General features: G+C 44.7%; 1 protein-coding gene across 1 annotated transcript in view; it reads right to left on the bottom strand.

Moving 5' to 3' along the window:
* Positions 1 to 21,993, bottom strand: part of KMO (kynurenine 3-monooxygenase) — an 866,528-nt gene that overhangs the window by 641,985 nt on the left and 202,550 nt on the right. Inside the window, exon 5 of the mRNA XM_044291809.1 lies at positions 1,355 to 1,403. Coding sequence (XP_044147744.1) covers positions 1,355 to 1,403 — 49 coding nt within the window. The remainder of the gene's footprint in view (positions 1 to 1,354; positions 1,404 to 21,993) is intronic.

The following is a 21,993-nucleotide window of genomic DNA, read 5'->3' on the forward strand; positions in this document are numbered from 1 at the left end:
ATCTGACCAAGGACAATTGCATGGAGTTTGTATGTTTTCCTCATGTTGAAATGGGGATACTTAGGTTTCTTTTAACACACCAATGACTTACTTATAGAGAATTGAGATTGTGATGCTCCACTGGGCAAATATAGTAATGATAATGGGGTACATTTGCAATACCCCAGAGTAGAAACTGTTCTTTCACTCCACTGCTAACTTTTATTGCTAACACCAATGTCATTCTTGTATTTATTTCCAGGTCCTTCACAAGTGTGCATTGATCTTATTATTATGCAACTGTTTTGTTCATGTAATATGCCTGGTTCACCAGCAGGTGGCAGCATATATGACACAGAGATAGAGAGACAGATACTTAGATGAAATGGAACTCACAATTCCATTCTCCCCCCTTTGGACAGAAGTGGGCCTATCCTGCTTCCCACCATAAGGGAATGGTTGCAGTTCTAGTTGGTTCCGGTTTACACTCCATAGTAGAGCCGACAAGACACAACAGAGATGACAGCAAGAGGAAATTGCTCTTCAGTTGAAAGTTAAGTTATTTACTGAGTGTCAGGAGGGGAATAACAGCCTAAGGCACCCTCCCCCCCTCCCCCCCAATGCAAGAATACCAGATCAGGCCTAAAGTTCAGTAACCAGACCTAAGCTGAGTTTAGCACAACAGAGAGAAAGAAAACAGAGAAAGCCCTGAATGTAAGAAAAGCCAGGAATATTGTCTGGAATCAAGTTTACCCAAGTAAAGCTGCTAAAGTGTATCAAGATCTGTGCTCAAGTAATTCTTCATCCCCTATCTTAACTATCTCCCCTTTATTTGCTTCAGAGCCTAAGCCTGGGGTCCCACTGTATCCAGGTAGGAGCACCGTGACACATTAAGGGCCGCGCCACAGCACTTGGCATTCCTATACACCTGGGGCACGACAGGGTGTTGCACATTTACTAAGGGACATTTAGATGTAAAATAATCGCATTTTCCCTTTTTTAACCAGCTGTGCGACAATATTTAGTTGCACAGCCGGTTTTATGCCATATCCAAAATTAGGCAGGACAGAGGCGTAGGCGGAGTGTGGGTGTGCCAGGCGCCGTGCCGGATTTATGCCTGGAAATAGAGAAAAACTAGCATAGTTTTTGCATGGGATACAAGGACAGCCACAGATGCTCCTATTTTATGATGATGCTCATGCCTCATCATAAATTATATTAATCTTAGAGGAACTAAGACCGATGTAAAAAGCAGTGAGTACAATAAATATGTCTCAATGTCTGTAAAGCATTCAAGAATTGGTCAGTGCTATATAAGTAAGCAAAATTATAATAGACAAAAAAGTGTTTATAATTTCAAAAAAAGAATATTTACCATTAAGCAGTTCTTTATTTAAATTTGCTCTGTCGACTGACAGGATATACTGTAAAGGAAATAATAAAGCAATTAAAATTGTATATAAAAAACATACTTGGATTTTTTAGTTTGCAGATTTGTAGTTAAAGGGGTTATCCCATGATTAATGAAAAAATGAAAATCAAACACCACATAGTACATTGAGAACCTCTTTCTAATAAAGCTACAGCCAGCCCTGTACCTCACATGAATCCAGATATATCCCCATTCATTGCTCTGCTAGATTTATTTTCAATCTGACAGCTGAAGGGGAGTATATTTTCATAACAATTGAAGGATGAACCTGAGAATGTGCGGCCTTCTCAATGAGCCGGACAAAGACATTAAAAATTAATAACCAGCAGGTGGCACTATACAGATATATTTAATTGAATAACTCAGTGGCTATACAAATTTTTTTATTACATGCAATTACATCCAGGTGCAGTGTTGAGTGCGAATATTCAAAAAGCAAATTTTTATTGTGAATATCGGCACTTCAAGAATTTGCGAATATTTAGAGTATAGTGCTATATATTCGTAATGACGAATATTTTTATTTTTATTTTTATATTTTTAACACAGTACACAGATCAGGTGATCATCCCTCCCTTCTTCTAGCTTGTGGGCCAATGAGAAGGCTTTGTCACAGCTTAGCAACATCCCTAGCAACCAATAGAAAAGTTGCCTACCCAACACCGGTATTTTGTGCACATTAAGGCTCCTTTCACACTAGCGTTCGTCGGTCCGCTCGTGAGCTCCGTTTGAAGGAGCTCACGAGCGGACCCGAACACCTCCGTCCGGCCCTGATGCAGTCTGAATGGAGCGGATCCGCTCAGACTGCATCAGTCTGGCGGCGTTCAGCCTCGCCTCCACACGGCCAGGCGGACAACTGAACGCTGCTTGCAGCGTTCAGCTGTCCGCCTGGCCGTGCGGAGGCGAGCGGATCCGTTCAGACTTACAATGTAAGTCAATGGGAATGGATCCGCTTGAATCTTCAAGCGGATCCGTCCCCCATTGACTTTACATTGAAAGTCTGAACGGATCCGCTCAGGCATCTTGCGCACTTAGAAATTTTTCTAAGTTATTAATGCAGACGGATCCGTACTGAACGGAGCCTCCGTCTGCATTAATATGATCGGATCCGTTCAGAACGGATCCGATCAAGCGCTAGTGTGAAAGTAGCCTAAGCGAACAATACATTGCCGATTTTCGCAATCAAGAATATCATCTCAAATTCGCAAATTCATAAATATATGATGAATATTCTACAAACTATTCACAAAATATTGCAAATTCGAATATATTCCCCCGTCGCTCATCACTGGTGCAGGTTTAACAACTATAGAAGATTTTTGGGTGGGATAACCCCATCACCACGGAAAACAATTGCACAGTTTATGAAATTATTCATATATTAATAAAATAATAATTTTGTTTCATGTATGTTGTAAAGATAAGCATATTTAATAAAGATGTGCATCCTGTACAGTAATTTTTGCAGTAGTGACAACAATCTATTTTGAGTCAAAATAGGACACACCTAGGTTTTAGAGGAAAATAATAAATAAATGACATTTGTGGTCGGATCGGCTATCAGAAAGGTGTCCCTAACCTATCTAACCCTATCTTGCAACAAGCAGTAGAATTGTGCCATAACTGCTGCGGTAGGGCAGCCTAAAGGGGGCCACCCTAATATGAAGTGACTGTAAAATAGCGTAGGTGGGTGGGTGAAATCAGCTGAATCGTCATCAGCCTAGGCCTACAGGAGCCTATAAATAGCCTAGTAACCACCCAGCCTGGCCTCACAGGTGCAAGTAAGTAGCCGTGTAATGAGCCTCTCCTCTCACAAATACAGCAAAATTCTTTTGCTTAACACTTGTGGTCGGATCGGCTATCAGAAAGGCGTCCATAACCTATCTAACCCTATCTTGCAACAAGCAGTAGAATTGTGCCATAACTGCTGCGGTAGGGCAGCCTAAAGGGGCCAAAAAGCGTAGACCTTGTTTAGAGTAAAACATATACATACCATTACGACACCCGCTTTGAACGCAGACTCTATACGATGAAGGTGCGGAATATACCATACATATCAGCGACTTCTATATACCTTACCTCTTTGTCACGTGCCGTTGTTTTTGGAGGTAGCTAAAGTTGAAATTTTGAAAGAGCGGTCGGTAGTCAGAAACGATTTACCCCTATGTTGACGAACATATGAACATATTACGAGAAGGTCTGAAGACTGAAATAACAATGGTGAATGTAATGGAAGACTTAATGAAGTCCAACCATTCGCTAAGGGTCCTGCTCGGACACCAACTATTGCTGGTAGCAAATACTTCACCTATACTTATTCCCCAGGCCACTGCTTAATTTATTCTTATTATTTATAAAGGACCCAAAAGTTAGAAGATGGCATATGCCGCTTAACTCTGGTAATGGATGAGGACTTCGTAATCGTCTGTAGTCGTGACAGGACTTCGTAATCGCCTGAAGTCGTGACAGGACTTCGTAATCGCCTGTAGTCGTGACAGGACCTCGTAATCGCCTGTAGTAGATTAACTCCTCCAAAAGACTTCATTCAGAGATCGATCTGCAGCTGTGGATGATTGAACTGCTGCTATTGAATTGCTCACTGTTTTTAGGCTGCCCGTTTTTCAGTCACTTTTTTCTGGGGTGATCGGCGGCCATTTTGTGTCTTGTGGTGCGCCAGCACAAGCTGCCACCAAGTGCATTTAACCCTCAATGATGTGGTTGTTTTTTGGCTAAATCCTACATCAGGGTCAAGCTGTCACACCAAGTGCATTTAACCAGCAATAGTGTGGTTATTTTTTGGCCATATACTACATCAGGGGCAAGCTGAGCCTGTCACCAAGTGCATTTAACCCTCAATAGTGTGGTTGGTCAAGCTGTCACACCAAGTGCATTTACCCATCAATAGTGTGGTTATTTTTTGGCCATATCCCAGTCTAATTCTGTCAGTAAACGTATACCTGTAACCCAGCGCCTAAATAATAGGCCTCAAATTTATATCCAGCTAAATCTGTCGTTACTGCTGTGGCTGGTCAAGTTATTTAGTGTCCGTCAAAGCACATTTTTTGTTCAGGGTTGAAATACAATTCCCAATTTAGCAATTTCCTAATTTAGTGGTTTCTGCTGTATCAGAGCTATTTTAAATCTATCCCTAAAAGGGTATATCAGATTCAAGGTGCACATAGGGTCATCTGAATAACTTCACACAAACGCTACTGTGCATTTCCAAGTCTAATTCTGTCAGTAAACCTATACCTGTCACCCAGCGCCTAAATAATAGGCCTCAAATTTAGTGTAATACGGTACCTAAATAGATAGCCAGATAGGGTTAGTTGTCTTTAAAAAAAGGCCTGAATTTGAATTCAATACATTGGGTCAAATAATATTTTTGTTGTTGTGGTGAACGATAACAATGAGGAAAACATCTAGTAAAGGACGCGGACATGGTCGTGGTGGTGTTAGTGGACCCTCTGGTGCTGGGAGAGGACGTGGCCGTTCTGCCACAGCCACACGTCCTAGTGTACCAACTACCTCAGGTCCCAGTAGCCGCCAGAATTTACAGCGATATATGGTGGGGCCCAATGCCGTTCTAAGGATGGTAAGGCCTGAGCAGGTACAGGCATTAGTCAATTGGGTTGCCGACAGTGGATCCAGCACGTTCACATTATCTCCCACCCAGTCTTCTGCAGAAAGCGCACAGATGGCGCCTGAAAACCAAGCCCATCAGTCTGTCACATCACCCCCATGCATACCAGGGAAACTGTCTGAGCCTCAAGTTATGCAGCAGTCTCTTATGCTCTTTGAAGACTCCGCTGGCAGGGTTTCCCAAGGGCATCCACCCAGCCCTTCCCCAGCGGTGGAAGACATAGAATGCACTGACGCACAACCACTTATGTTTCCTGATGATGAGGACATGGGAATACCACCTCAGCATGTCTCTGATGATGACGAAACACAGGTGCCAACTGCTGTGTCTTTCTGCAGTGTGCAGACTGAACAGGAGGTCAGGGATCAAGACTGGGTGGAAGACGATGCAGGGGACGATGAGGTCCTAGACCCCTCATGGAATGAAGGTCGTGCCACTGACTTTCACAGTTCGGAGGAAGAGGCAGTGGTGAGACCAAGCCAACAGCGTAGCAAAAGAGGGAGCAGTGGGCAAAAGCAGAACACCCGCCGCCAAGAGACTCTGCCTGCTACTGACCGCCACCATCTGGGACCGAGCACCCCAAATGCAGCTTCAAGGAGTTCCCTGGCATGGCACTTCTTCAAACAATGTGCTGACGACAAGACCCGAGTGGTTTGCACGCTGTGCCATCAGAGCCTGAAGCGAGGCATTAACGTTCTGAACCTTAGCACAACCTGCATGACCAGGCACCTGCATGCAAAGCATGAACTGCAGTGGAGTAAACACCTTAAAAACAAGGAAGTCACTCAGGCTCCCCCTGCTACCTCTTCTGCTGCTGCCGTCTCGGCCTCCTCTGCTGCTGCCGCCTCGGCCTCTTCTGCTGCTGCCACCTCGGCCTCTTCCTCCGCCTCTGGAGGAACGTTGGCATCTGCCGCCCAGCAAACAGGGGATGTACCACCAACACCACCACCTCCGTCACCAAGCATCTCAACCATGTCACACGGCAGCGTTCAGCTGATTCCACATAGATGTCTACAGAATCTGTTCTATTAAACACTTATACAAGTAGAGCCCCCGACAGAGTGGAGAGGGTATCAGCAGCATCAGTATTGATAATGCCAAAAAAACAAGTGCATGCAAAACAAAGATGACACATGAATTGAATAGTTGCATGTCTTCTGTGTTTTGTACCCACTCCTGCTTTTGACTACCAAATCACAAGCCAATTCTAATGGGACCATGCAGGCTTTACAGCTGTTACACAGAGAAGATCCGTTGTGCATCTCTTTTTCCTTCCTTCTGACTGATCAGCCAGGATGAAAGGCAAAATAGTGGCCCAATGGCGTGGGGAGGGTGGGAATAGCATGAGAAGTCCACAGAGTGGCCCTATGACATAGTGGTGAGGTGGAAGCAGCATGAGGAGGGCACAGAGTGGCACAATGACAGTGTGGAGGTGGTGGCAGCATCAGGATGCCACAGAGTAGTACAATGACAGAGTGTGGAGGTGGTGGTGGCAGCAGCAGCTTCAGGAGGAGGCCACAGAGTTGCACAATGACAGTGTGGAGATTGCATCATCATCACAAGACCACAGAGTAGCAAGGTGACATAGTGTGGAGGTGGCAGCAGCATCAGGAGGCTACACAGTGGCATGGTGACATAGTGTGGACACAACCCCAACCCTATAACAGAACCCGATCTGGCAGACATTTTTCATTATGTGTTTTGCCAGTGTAGGGAGAGGTTGCTTTTGGAGCAGAGCTGTTTTTAAGGACTGGTAACGTTGTGCTATCAATAGGTGTGATACACAGAGGGATGTGATATACTTATAATATACTTTCTAACATATAAATTATATTATAGTGCATTTGTATGCTTCTAGAAAATACTGATTGAGGGCTGAGATCTATCAGCTTCCACAAAATAGTTATTGAGGTTTTCCATATACCTGCATCCACAAAATTACTGCTTGAGGGTAATATACCTGCTTCAACTAACAACTGATTGAGGCCTGCCATATATTAGCTTCCACAAAATAGGGATTGAGGTTTTCCATATACCTGTGTCCACAAAATTATTTCTTGAGGGTAATATACCTGCTTGAACTAACAACTGATCATGGCCTGCCATATATCAGCTTCCACAAAATAGTGATTATGGTTTTCCATATACCTGCGTCCACAGAATTACTGCTTGAGGATAATATACAGGGTGGGCCATTTATATGGATACACCTTAATAAAATGGGAATGGTTGGTGACATTAACTTCCTGTTTGTGGCACATTAGTATATGTGAGGGGGGAAACTTTTCAAGATGGGTGGTGACCATGGCAGCCATTTTTAAGTTGGCCATTTTGAATCCAACTTTAGTTTTTTCAATAGGAAGAGGGTCATGTGACACATCAAACTTATTGGGAATTTCACAAGAAAAACAATGGTGTGCTTGGTTTTAACGTAAATTTATTGTTTCATGAGTTATTTACAAGTTTCTGACCACATATAAAATGTGTTCAATGTGCTGCCCATTGTGTTGGATTGTCAATGCAACCCTCTTCTCCCACTCTTCACACACTGATAGCAACACCGCAGGAGAAATGCTAGCTCTCCTAGCGCTCTCCTATGCTCTCCTAGCACTCACTATTTGCTTTTAATTAAGTTTTGACCGAGCTTATTACTTTGCAAAACGACGGTTGGCTAAAATGTAACATGTATCACTCTCTGCCCCCCGACATGTTTCGCCGAACACTTGGCATCTTCAGGGGTATGGGCAGTGAACTGTGGGTAGGGGCGGGGCCAGGATTTTGTTACCTCCTGCACCTGAAACTATGGATACTGGAAGCCTGTGCTAGCATTTCTCCTGCGGTGTTGCTATCAGTGTGTGAAGAGTGGGAGAAGAGGGTTGCATTGACAATCTAACACAATGGGCAGCACAGTGAACACATTATATAAGTGGTCATAAACTTGTAAATAACTCATGAAAGAATAAAGTTACGTTAAAACCAAGCACACCATTGTTTTTCTTGTGAAATTCCCAATAAGTTTTATGTGTCACATGACCCTCTTCCTATTGAAAAACAAAAGTTGGATTCAAAATGGCTGACTTTAAAATGGCTGCCATGGTCACCACCAATCTTGAAAAGTTTCCCCCTCACATATACTAATGTGCCACAAACAGGAAGTTAATATCACCAACCATTCCCATTTTATTAAGGTGTATCCATATAAATGGCCCACCCTGTACATGCTTTAATTAACAATTGATTGAGGCCTGCCATATATCAGCTTCCACAAATTAGTGAATTAGGTTTTCCAAATACCTGTGTCCACAAAATTACTGCTTGAGGGTGATATAGCTGCTTCAACTAACAACTGATTGAGGCCTGCTTCCACAAATACTGTTCTTCTCTTGGTACTTTGGCACAGGGACATTTTGAAAATGACAGGCGGAGGAAGAGGCAGGCTGTTGCACAGGTGTGGTAGGGGTTGGGCAGGTGCACCAGGCCGGTGCCTAAGTGGGAAATTGGAGAAGGTGCGTGCAATTATGTCAAAGGACACACCAGAGTTGGTTGAGTGGCTCACTCAGCCTTATGTTTCTGCACCCTCCTCATCCTCTGTCTCTGCACCCTCCTCACTCCCTGATGTGTGCAAGCCCAAAGACACCACCACTAGTTATGATCGAGCACCAAAGTGCTAAAGTGCTTGGGTTCTCTGGCTGAACACATCGGGATGCTCGGGTGCTCTACTGAGCACCCGAGTATAATGGAGGTCAATGAGAGAACCCGAGCATTAAACCAGGCACCCCCTGTTCTGAAGAGGGGAGGGTGCCTGGTTCATAGGAAAAGGTCGGGAACAGCATGGGGAGGATGTCTGGATGCATCTTGGACTCCGAGGTCGCTGCTGGAACCATGTTGCCCGAGAATTACGCCACTTTTACAGACTGACAATAATACGCACAAAGCTGGGAGAAAAAATAAATTTAGGAGGGAAAAATTGTTAAACATTCTTTCCTGTATATTTGTATATAAAGTGCAAGTGCTGCCAAAAATTAGAAGGAAGGGATACTCCAATACAACCAATATATCAGATAATGGAGTGCCTCATTCACATTGTGGTACAATAGTTCAGGTAGTAGGACTCCTACACTCATAAGGCCTATGCACTAAGTCAGGGATCAGCAACCTTCAGCACTCCAGCTCCTTGGCTATTCTCAGGATTCCCAGAGAAGTGAATGGAGCATGCTGGGAGTCGTAGTTTGACAACAGCTGGAGTGCCGGAGGTTGCTGTTCCTTGCACTAAGTGAAAGGGCTGCCAAAAATTACAAGGTACCGTAACTCCAAAACACCATTTGTTACACATAAAGGAGGGCATCATACACACCCTTGAAAAATTATGATTGATGGCCTGCTGGTGACCCTCAAAAACATTTGGAGCAAGGGTCTGCTGATCTGACCATTAGGGTTGAGCGAACCCGAACTGTAAAGTTCGGGTTCATACCGAACTTAAGGAACCCGGACCCCAACCCGAACGTTTCAGTAAAAGTTCGAGTTCGGGTTCGGTATTCGGCACTTTCTTGGCGCTTTTTGAAAAGGCTGCAGAGCAGCCAATCAACAAGCGGTTAACTGTCTGATCTTAGAAGCCATCACAGCCTTGCCTACTAATGGCATGGCTGTGATTTGCTAGTAAAGCATGTGACCCAGCCTCTATATAAGCTAGAGTCACGTAGCGATGCACGTCACTCTGCTGCTGTGCTTAGTGTAGGGAGAGGATGCTGCTGGTGATTTCAGGGAGAGAATAGGAGAGAGTCTTTACTCAAAATCTGAATCTAACACAGCAATCTACATACACGGTGTTTTGTGGGTGCAGGGCCCAATTTTTTTTTCCTGCCCTAAGCCCATTGACCGAAAAAAAATAACACGGATCCGCAAAACACATACAGACGTCTGAATGAAGCCTTACAGGGGGGTGATCAATGACAGGGGGGGTGATCACCCCATATAGACTCCCTGATCACCCCCCTGTCATTGATCACCCCCCTGTAAGGCTTCATTAAGACGTCCGTATGTGTTTTGCGGATCCAAGGCTCCGCAGATCCGCAAAACACGGACACCGAGGATCTGCAAAACACGGACACCGGCAATGTGCTTTCCGCATTTTGCGGATCCGCACATTGCCAGAACTTTATAGAAAATGCCTTTTCTTGTCCGCAATTGTGGACAAGAATAGGACATGTTCTATAGGCTCTACAAAAAACGCAGTGTTTGCCCGATCAGGCCTGATCTTGTGCGCACACTTGCATTCAGTCCGCCCCACCGTAGTGACATTTTTTTTTTTTCTGATCACTGCAAAAACACTGTAAAATCGCTGCGGCACTATAAAAAGATCACTTTTGAGGGGCATGGCGAGTTCATAGCTGCAGTGGAGAAGATTTTCTTTGGGCACAAGTTAGCGGAAATTGATTTTTTTGTTTTTTCTTACAGTCTCATATTCCACTAACTTATGACAAAAAATAAAATCTCACATGAACTCACCATACCCCTCACAGAATCCAAATGCGAAAAATGCTTTAGACATTTATATTCCAGACTTCTTCTCACGCTTTAGGGCCCCTAAAATGCTAGGGCAGTATAAATACCCCACAAGTGACCCCTTTTTGGAAATAAGACATGGCGAGTTCCTAGAATAATTGTTATTTTTTTTGGCACAAGTTAGTGGGAAATGATTTAATTTTTTTTTTTTCTCTTACAAAATTATTTTCCGCTAACTTGTGCCCAAAAAATTATATTCTAGGAACTCGCCATGCCTCTCACTGAATACCTAGGGGTGTTTTCTTTCCAAAATGGGGCCACATGTGGGGTATTTATACTGCCCTGGCATATTAGGGGCCCTAAAGCGTGAGAAGAAGTCTGGAATCCAAATGCCTAAAAATGCCCTCCTAAAAGGTACTCATTGGAATGTAGGCCCCTTTGCGCACCTAGGCTGCAAAAAAGTGTCACACATGTGGTATCACCGTTCTCAGGAGAAGTAGGTCAATGTGTTTTGGGGTGTATTTTTATATATACCCATGCTGGGTGAGGGAAATATCTCTGTCAAATGACAACTTTGTAAAAAAAAAAAAGGGAAAAGTTGTCTTTTAGAGAGATATTTCTCTCATCCAGCATGGGTATTTGTAAAAATACATGCCAAAACACATTGCCCTACTTCTTCTGAGTACGGTGATACCACATGTGTGACAATTTTTTTAAGCCTAGGTGCACAAAGGGGTCCAAATTCTAAAGAGTATCTTTACGATTTCACAGGGCATTTTTTGCACATTTGGATTCCAAACTACTTCTCACGCTTTAGGTCCCCTAAAAGGCCAGAGCAGTATAACTACCCGACAAGTGACCCCATTTTGGAAAGAAGACACTCCAAGGTATTCCATGAGGGGTATGGTGAGTTCATGTAAAATTTAATTTTTTGTCACAAGTTAGTAGAATATGAGACTTTGTAAGAAAAAAAATAAAAAAAAAAATAAATCATTTCCCGCTAACTTGTGAAAAAAAAAAAAAATCCATGAACTCACTATTCCCATCAGCTAATACCTTAGGGTGTCTACTTTCCGAAATGGGGTCATTTGTGGGGTGTTTCTACTGTCTGGGCATTGTAGAACCTCAGGAAACATGACAGGTGCTCAGAAAATCAGAGCTGCTTCAAATTGCAGAAATTCACATTTTTGTACCATAGTTTGCAAACGCTATAACTTTTACCGAACCAATAAATATACACTTATTGCATTTTTTTAAAATTAAAGACATGTAGAACAATACATTTTGAGAAAAATGTATATAGAAATGTAGTTTTATTTGAAAAATTTTACAACCGAAATTGAAAAACGTAAAAATGTCAGCAGCAATGAAATACCACCAAATGAAAGCTCTATTAGTGAGAAGAAAAGGAGATAAAATTCATTTGGGTGGTAAGTTGTATGACCGAGCAATAAACCGTGAAAGTAGTGTAGTGCAGAATTGCAAAAAGTCCTTGTGAGATACACCCTTTACATACTGTCGTTCTATTCTACTATTAATTAAACACCCATTTAGGGCAAGATCCTAAATTCGAGAAATATGAGGAGAGCGTCAAATAAGGGACGTGGCCCAGGTCATGGTGCTGCTTTTGGAGCTCCTGTTGCAGGGAGAGGACATGGTCGATCTGTGCCAGCTACACGCACAATTGAAACCCCTTTCTCAGGTGCGAGTAGGATACAGAACCTGCAGCTGTATTTGGTCAGGCCTAATGCGGCTCTACGAATGGTGAGGCCTGAACAAGTACAGGTGATAGGATATTTGGTTGCTAAAAAAGTGGATCCTGTTCATTCACATTGTCTCCTACCCAGTCTCCTGCTGAAAGATCACAGTTGACACCTGCAGCCGATGTCCATCAGTCTTATACCTCCTTGCAAATCAGCTAAGCTGTCTAAGCCCCAAGTCATGCAGCAGTCTCTTCTGCTTTTTGATGACTCTGTTAGCAGGGTTTCCCAGGGACATCCACCTAGCCCTGCCCCAGAAGTGGAAGAGATTGAGTGCACCGATGCCCAACCACTTATCTTTCAAGATGAGTACATGGAAGGACAATCGCAGCACGTCTCAGATGATGACTAAAAAAAACACAGGTGCCAACTGCTGGGGCTTTCAAAAGTGTGCAGACCGACAAGTAGCGCAGGGATGAAGACTGGGTGGAAGATGATGTGGAGGACAATGAGGTCCTCAACCCCACATGGAATGAAGGTCATGCGAGTGACCTATGTAGTTCGGAGGAAGAGGCGGTGGTCACATAGAGCCACCAGCACAGCAGAAGAGGGAGCAGGGTGCAAAAGTAGAGTGGCCATCCTCTAGACAGAAAGCCTGCTACTGCCCACCACAGCAAGGGACCGAGCACACCAAAGCCAGCTCCAAGGAATTCCCTGGCGTGGCAGTTCTTCAGATAATGTGCTGAAGACAAGACACGAGTGGTTTGCACGCTGTGCAATCAGAGCCTTAAGCGAGGCATAAACGTTCACAACCTGAGCACCTCCCACATTTCCACTTTTGGCCCACATTTGGGCTTCTGTAATTTGTCCCACATTTGTGCCCTTAATAGCTTTTCCCACATTTCTGCTCTATCCCAATTTTTTTTTATAAATTTATCTCCCTTAAATTTGGTCTATTTTTCTCACGCTCCCTCTCTGTCCTGGAACTTTGATTCCTGCCACCCGTGATCACAATTGTAGGCGCATAAAAGAACATCGAAAGTTGATAGAGGAGATATCAAATTGGATCGTGAACATCACAGGGACGTGCGACATGGTGGGGCAGTAAGTATGCACATGCCTGCACAAACTAACTGACAGGGGTCAGCCCCTGCAACTTCTGGGTCTCCAAATTGGGCACATGGCCTGAGCTTACCTTGGAGGTGCTGGCCTGCCCTGCACCCAGTGTATTGTCTGAACGTGTGTTTAGCACGGCAGGGGGCATCATCACAGACAAGCCAGCTGCCTGTCCACAGCCAATGTGGACAAGCTCACATTCATTAAAATGAACCAGGCATGGATCCCACAGGACTTGTCCGTACCTTGTGCAGAATAGAAATGTATACCGGCCTTAACCAGCCATTGTTATACTGCAGCACAATTGCTCATTCTTGTATTTTGGATATTTCACACTCTTTTGGAGTTTACCCTAACTTAAAAAATAAAAATAAAAAATTAAAACCAAAAAACTGTTTTGGCTACCTCGTTCTCCTCCACCGCCACTTCCACCTACACCACCACATCCACCGCCTCCTCAACCTCCTACTCCATATGGATCTGGTCCTCCTAGATCAAGATTATTATTTATTATTTTTACGTATTTTATGTTATTTTAAGTCATTTACCTATCCACATTTGTTTGCAGAGCACTGGCCATGCTCTTAACCACATTTTGATGACCTCTAGCCCTTTCCATGACATTTTAAAAGCCATTTTAGTGCTCAAAAGTTCGGGTCCCCATTGACTTCAATGGGGTTCGGGGTCAAGTTCGTGTCCCGAACTCAAACTTTTTTCAGAAGTTCGGCCGAACCCATCAAACCCGGACATCTAGGTGCTCGCTCAACTCTACTGACCATCTAAAACATTAGGGGCAAAGGCCTGCTGCCGCATTGGTGACTCTAGATAACCTCTGGGCGTGATGGTGATAATCCATTTGGATGTCTGCCCTATAAATTTTCGATGTTCTTTTCTGCGCCTACCATGATGATCACAGGTAATGGGGAATCAGGGTTCGATGCCAGAGAGGGAGCCTGAGAAAGGGCAACCACATCCAAGGGAGGTTAATGGCTGAAATCTTATTGGCTGTTGTTGCCTTGCCCTTTTTTTCCTAATTGTGAACCACCCAGAGAGGGTGGGTCAAGTTATTAAAGCACAAGCATCCAAGGAATGCAGCAGGCGCGTGGCAATTACCCACTCCCGGCTAGGTAGTGACGATAAATAACAATACAGCACTCCTAAGCGGCCCTGTTATTGGAATGAGTACACTTTCCGTTAACGAGGATCAATTAGAGGGCAAGTCTGGTGCCAGCAGCCAACTTTCTCCCTGCCTCCATAACATTCACCCAGTGTGCCATCATTGTTAGGATTATGTTGACCAGACTCTTGGCCACTGAGACTGGATTTGTAGGTGAGGGCCTGCTGCCGCTTTGTTAACTCTAGATAACTTCTAAGCGATTGCACATCCCTGTGACGGCGACGATACATTTGGATGTTTGCCCTATCAACTTTGGACCTTCTGGTATAGCACAGTTTTGCTTGTTCTCTCCACCAGAGGAATGATAGATGAGAAGTTCTCTTTGTAGCTCTTTGTAGCGGGGGTCGTGAAGGGTGAACAACCAGTAATCCGTGTTGTCTAAAATGCGTATAACGCGGGGGTTGTGGGAAAGGCAGCCTAGCATGAAGTCAGCCATGTGTGCCAGGGTACCAACAGGCAAGACTTCGCTGTCATCATCAGAAGGGGAGGTGACCCTGCAAAACATTATATGCGAGGTCCTGCAGTTGAGCTGACCCTGTAAAAGATTATATGCGAGGGCCTGCAGGTGAGCTGACCCTGTAAAACATTATATGCAAGGGCCGGCAGGTGAGCTGACCCTGTGAAACATTATGTGCAAGGACCTGCAGTTGAGCTGACCCTGTAAAACATTATATGTGAGGGCCTGCAAATGAGCTGACCCTGTAAAACATTATATGCAAGGGCCTGCAGGTGAGCTGACCCTGTAAAACAATATATGTGCGGGCCTGCAGGTGAGCTGACCCTGTAAAGCATTATATGCGAAGGCCTGCAGATGAGCTCACTTTGTAAAAAATTATATGCAAGGGCATATAAGCGAGGGTATTATATGCGATGAATAAGCATGTTGATATGATGGAAGGGGAGGATGAGAAAACTAAGATTTAGTCTTACCGGTAAATGGTTTTCCAGGAGTCTGACATGACATCACCCACTGGAGAATGTCCTAATGGATCTCTGTTGGGACAGGAAGCAAGATAGGTTAAAAGGCACTTCCCCACCCCTCCTACCAGTGTTTTTCCAAATTACTACACCAGATAGGATCCAAACTCTTTATTTGAACTTCCATGTTATCTTCACATTGGAAATTATATATGGATCCAAGAAATAACAGCAAAGAAGGGGGTGGTTATTAACGGGTGCTGTCATGTCGGACTCCTGGAAAACCATTTACCAGTAAGACTAGATCTTAGTTTCCAGGACGTCCCTCCATGACAGCACCCACTGGAGAACTACCAACTTACTTCTTAGGGGGGGACCACTACCTGGAGGACCTTACGACCAAACCCTAGGTCCTGGTTGGCAAGAGAATCCAGTCTATAGTGTCTAACAAAGGTAGCGAAACTGGACCAAGTAGCGGCCCGAATCTGTTCAATTGAAGCTTCCGCTTTTTCTGCCCATGAAGTCACCACGGCTCTGGTGGAATGGGCTTTTATGGATAAAGGGCAAGGTAGTCCTTTCAGCACGTAGGACTGCCGAACCGTGTCTCTGATCCAACGAGCTAAGATCAGAGACACGTTCTTTCCTCCAAACAAGATAAAGAGGTTTGATGATTTCCTCAACGAAGCTGTTCTTTGTAAGTAGGCTAAAACCAATCTCCTTACATCCAAACAGTGAATTTTTTCTTCCTGCACATTTTTGGGAGAGGTACAAAAGGAAGGAAGAATTCTTTCTTGATTTTTATGGAATGAAGAGACAACTTTTGGTAAAAAGGATGGATCAAATTTTAATATAACCCGATCGTCCGAAATTTTTAGATATGGTTCCCTGATGGAAAGGGCCTGAATTTCTCCTATTCTGTGTGCTGTGGTTATCGCTAGAAGAAAAGTTGCTTTAAGAGAAAGCAATTTGTCAGATAACTGCTCAATTGGTTCAAACAGGGGATTACATAAACCCTTTAAAAATATATTTAGGTCCCATGGTTGTACTGTTTGCCTAATAGTGGGTCTCATTCTAGAAATAGATTTAATAAATCTTTTAATCCATCTGTGGTCTGCTAAGGAGGTGTCCAAAAAACAAAGCTAAACTTTGGACCTTAAGGGTACTGGGTTTTAGGCCCAAATCAAACCCCATCTGCAAGAAATCCAGAATGCAGCCTATACATGGGTTTGAGACCCCTGGATGTGAGTGTGACAGCCATGAAGTAAACTTTTTCCATATTTTCAAATATATGGCCGATGTGTTGGGTTTGCGGCTTTGCTGTAAGGTAGATATTACCTTATCTGACAGACCCTTTTTCTTTAGGATCTGCCTTTCAGGATCCAAGCTGTTAACCTCAGCTTGTCGAGGTTTGGATGTTGCAGGGGTCCCTGTAGGGGAAGGTCCTTCCTTCTCGGAAGGGTTATCGGATCCCCTATCATCATCTCCTTCAACAAAGGAAGCCAGGCTCTCTTCAGCCAGGCAGGAGCTATGAGAATTAGGGTCATCGAGCATGTTCTCCGCTTCTTTAGGACCGATGTAATCAGAACTGGGGTACACCTTTCCTCCATTTTCCCTATGTCTCAATCCTGGGACAAGGTGTCTACCCCTAGTGGGTTGTCTCTTGGATTTAGAGAGAAATAACTGTTCAACTTTGTGTTCTCTCTTGACGTGAAAAGGTCTACTTGTGGGAACCCCCACTGGTGGCAGATCTGTAGAAAGACTTCCTTGTTTATGGACCATTCACCTGGAATGAGACTGTGTCTGCTTAGGAAGTCTGTGGTGGAGTTTTATACTCCTCTTAGGTGGACTGCTATTATTTAGAGCACTTTTTTCTCTGCCCAACAAAATATTTGGTCTGTCAATCCCTGTAGATGAGGGTTCCTGGATCCACTTTGACGTTTCAGGTAGCATACCATTGTCATGTTGTCCGATAGGATTTTGATGTGGTGGTTGGAGAGTATCTGTTCTGCCTTCTTCAGAGTCTCCCATACTGCCTTCAGTTCTCTGAAGTTTGAGGATCTGCGACTGTTGAGACTGGACCATTTTCCCTGAAAGAAATGATCTTTCAGATGGGCTCCCCAACCACACTGGCTTGCGTCCATAGTAATTACTATGGACGGTGAAAGATTCCAGGTGACCCCTTTCCTTAGGTTTTCTGGGTTGGTCCACCAGGATAGAGAATCTAGACTTTGTCTTGATAGGATTATTTTTGAGTTCAAGTATTGATAGTTTCTGTCCCATAAGGTCAGGACTGAGTTCTGTAGGATCCTGGAATGGTACTGAGCCCACGGTATGACTGAGATGCAGGATGTCATCAAGCCCAGAACCTGCATAGATTCTCTTAGTGTATGGTCCCTTCTCTTTTGAAAGGTTTTTATCTTCTTCTTTATCTTTTCCAGTTTTAACTGTGGAAGAAAGGAATGCTGCTTCTCTGAATCTAAGAGGACTCACAGGAACTGTTTCCTGGTACTTGGTACTAGGTCCTATTTTGCATAGTTTATTATCCAGCCCAAATCCTTGAAAAGGGCGAGGGTCTGTTGGACATTTCTCTCTAGACTCCGTTTTGTCTCTGAAATCAGAAGAAAATCGTCTAGGTACGGGATGATTTTCATCTTTTGTTGTCTTAGGTATGCCACCACTTCTGTGATTACCTTTGTGAAAATGCGAGGTGCCGAAGATATTCCAAAGGGTAGGCACTGGAAATGGTAATGGAGAATCGTACCCTCCTGGTTGATCGCAAATCTGAGATACTGTTGGTAGAGTGGATGTATTGGGATGTGATAGTAGGCATCCTTTAAGTCCATGGTACATAAGAGATCCCCTACAGATATTAGTGGGATTAATATCTTTATAGATTCCATCTTGAATCTGTGGTATCCCTGTTCAGGGAATTCAGGTTGATAATCGTCCTGAAGGTTCCGTCAGGTTTTTTTATTAGGAATAGTCTTGAATAATGGCCCAAGCATTTCTGCTCTTCTGGTACTTGTATTATAGCATATAGCATTTTAACAGCTTCTGTAAGTCGAGACATAGTTGATTTTGTTGACTTGCTGATTGAAACTCTGTAATCAGGAATCTCTGCGGGGAGGACCACAAAACTCTATTTTCACTCCTTCTCGGATTGTATTGAGGATTCTGAGTGATCCGAGTCCAGGACTCCCAGAATAAGCGGAGTCTGCCCCCGACCGGCCTGATGTCATTGCTTACTTGTGCTGGTATTTGGGTTGAAGAGGAAACCCCTTCCTCTTCCTCCTTTGGGGTAGCTCTATCTTCCCGTCTTACCCTTTCCCCTCTGTGAGATTGGAAACTTTTTTGAGGGTTTACGAAAGGGCTGTGGCTTTTTTACTTTCTCCTCTGGGAAGCCTTACTTTTTATCTGCCGCACTTTCTAGGATGGAGTCAAGGACTTGACCAAAAAGATAAGCCCCAGTAAAGGGGATTGCACAAAGCTTATTCTTAGAAGCAATGTCCCCCGTCCAAGATTTGAGCCAGAGGGCTCGTCTTGCCGTGTTTGTGAGTGCATCATTTCTTGCAGCGAACCTTATTGATTCTGCAGAGGCATCTGCCATAAATCAAGCCGCCTTTTTCAATAACCGTAAGGACTCTAGAATTTCTTCTCTGGATGTTTTCATCCTAAGATGATTTTCTAGCTGATCACACATGGCTCGGGACACCAAGGTAGCTGCAATATTCGTATTTATAGAGGTGGCCGAGGATTCCGATGCCTTCTTTAAAAGCCCATCCATCTTTCGATCCATGGGATCCTGTAATTGTGAGGAATCCTCAAAAGGTATGGAACTCTTCTTCACCACCTTCACCACCTTGGCCACCTTCGGTATTTTGTCCCAAAGCTTTGTTTCTTCCGGGTTAAAGATCAGCCTGCTTTTAAATTCCCGAGGCACATAAACCTCTTCCCATTCATCTTTGATTAGATCCCTCAGGTTAGAATTGACGGGAAAAAGAGTTTCCTTTTCTTAGCTCTTAGACCGCCGAACATTTCGTCCTGTACGGTGCGCGTCTGTTCCTCTTCTTCTACCGCCATAGTCTGTCTAACCGCTGTTAGAAGCAGATCCAGATTCTCTACAGAAAACCGGAATCTCCTTGGCTCTTCCGCTAAAGAGGGGGGACGATCTTCCTCCAACTCATCCGAATAATATGCTGGTTCTTTCTCTGAATCAGAGAAGGTGGGGAAGAGGGGGACCGGAAGGGAAGGGGGCTGACTTATTCCTGCCGCCTGTACTTATTCCCTCACTATGGCTCTCAACTCTGCCAGAAAGGATGGTTGTTCTTCCTATTTTTGCCAAACAATCTGTGCATAGGCTTTTTTTGTATGACTCTGCAAGCTTTTTTTATTTTTTTATTTCTGGAGTCACCATGTGGTTTGTGACCAGCCTCCCTTTCCACCTTATAAAGAGAAGGGGGAGAGGGAGATATAGAAACAGGGCATGCACAGTGTTAACCTAAGTAAGTAGGACCTCACTTACATTTCCCTGGACGAGGGGGTCTGCAGTAGAATCCTGCTTTTCAGAAACCTGGGCCTCCATGATGTGTGCTGCATGTAGTATACATCACCATTTTTAAATGGACTCACCAGCCCGGCCCTGCCCTCGTTGCCGCTCGGCTCCACCTCCTCTTCCAGGGGACTCATTCCAAGAAGAGTCGACCCCTCATGCAAGGCCTCAGAATCCTGAGGCCTCCAGCATGGATGTGCGCCGCCATTAGCTTCCGCTTTCTTCTCCGCGTCACTTCCGGTCACATAGGACGCGTCATCAGAGGAGCGCCCGGAGCCGACGCTGCGCCCAGAGCTCCCGCAGGAGAAGCTGCAGCAGCGTCCCGATACCGCGGCCCTTTGGAAAACAGGTACCGGGACATGCTAGGGGACCCCTTCCCAGAGGGGTGCTAGCTTAGGCCGCATCTGAGGCTGAAGAGGAGAGGCATAAGCCCCCCAACCAGCCTCGGCCCATGTTCCTCCCCACTTCCTATAGCAGGGATACTCCTCTCTGCTCCTATCTCCGTAGGGACAGGAAGAACACTGGTAGGAGGGGTGGGGAGGGGCCTTTTAACCTCTCTCGCTTCTTGTCCCAATAGAGATCCAATAGGACATCTTCCAGTGGGTGCTGTCATGGAGGGACGTCCTGGAAAGAAAGATTTAACCATATACCCTTTTTTGTTGTGGAAGGGGTGCATGGGAATACAGTGTATTGAGTACATTTTATTTTTTATTTTTTATTAACAGATGGAAATTTACAATATACCAGTTCAATATCAAAATCAGTATAATACAACATATTCTCATCATGTATTAAATCTCCCTCTTATTTTATACACTCCCACCTCTCCCTCCAACCACCCTTTTCTTCCGCGGAGCTACCATCATCGCACCTAGTGTTATTATTTCCAGTTACCCCATATCCGCTGCCAGGCTGCTTTTTTTCCTACTTTGTATTGAGTACATTAAACAACACATTTAAAGTGCCTTTGTTCATCTGCTTTACTCTGATGGAGTCGAGAAGTCTGGGGAAATCCAGGCCTTGTTCATTTTTAAAAAGAGCAAACCTGACAGCATTTTCAGTTGACAGGCAGATACGCTTATCTATTATAATGCAACCAGCAGCACTAAATACTTGCTCAGACAAAATGCTGGTGGCAGGGCAGGCCAGGCCAGCACCTCCAAGACGTAGAGCGCCAGTTTTTGCAACATGTCCAGCTTGGTCCGTTTGGGTATCACCACGCCCCCTGCAGCACTGAAAACCCTCTCCAAGATGACACTGGAGGCTGGGCAAGAAAGAAAGGGACCATGCTGTGCCAGTTTGGGCTACTGCTGCAGTCTGCCTGCCCAGAAATCATGGGGAGGTCAGGGAACAGGTTATGCGCCAGAGAGTGGCCAGAATTTAGGAAGGTCTGAACACGGAAGTTGAGGTGGGAGCTGTCAGCTCGCAGACTGGCCTCAGCCTGTCAATACACGTGGAAAAAATACTCCATCATGTTGAGTAGACTGAAATGGCTGCGGCTACTGCTGTAGTTGTAAGGCACTGAGGGATCACTGAGGATGCTGACACGGTCTGCTATGTACTCCTTCACCATCTTACAAAACTTTTTTCCTCCTTGTGACACTTGGCCGCGCATCAGGGTGAGGGTGCTGGCGGGGTGTCATGAAACTGTCCCAGGCCTTGGAGAGTGTTGCCCTGGCTCTGTTGGAACTGCTGTGTGTTGCCCTTGTCTCCCCTCCTCGGTTGCCCAAGGAAGTACGGACTTTGGCGCCAGCGTTGTCAGCTGGAAATTTTCGGAGCAATTTTTCAACAAGGATCTTCTAGTATTGCACCATTTTGCTCAGTGTCTCCACCTGAGAAATGAGAAAAGAGAAGTTTTCTTTGTAGCGGGGGTCGAGAAGGGTGAACAACTAGTAATCCGTGTTGTCTAAAATGCGTATAACTCGTGGGTCACGGGAAAGGCAGCCTAACATGAAGTCAGCCATGTGTGCCAGAGTA

The sequence above is a fragment of the Bufo gargarizans genome, chromosome 4 (assembly GCF_014858855.1).
Source record: "Bufo gargarizans isolate SCDJY-AF-19 chromosome 4, ASM1485885v1, whole genome shotgun sequence".
Lineage (NCBI taxonomy): Eukaryota > Metazoa > Chordata > Amphibia > Anura > Bufonidae > Bufo > Bufo gargarizans.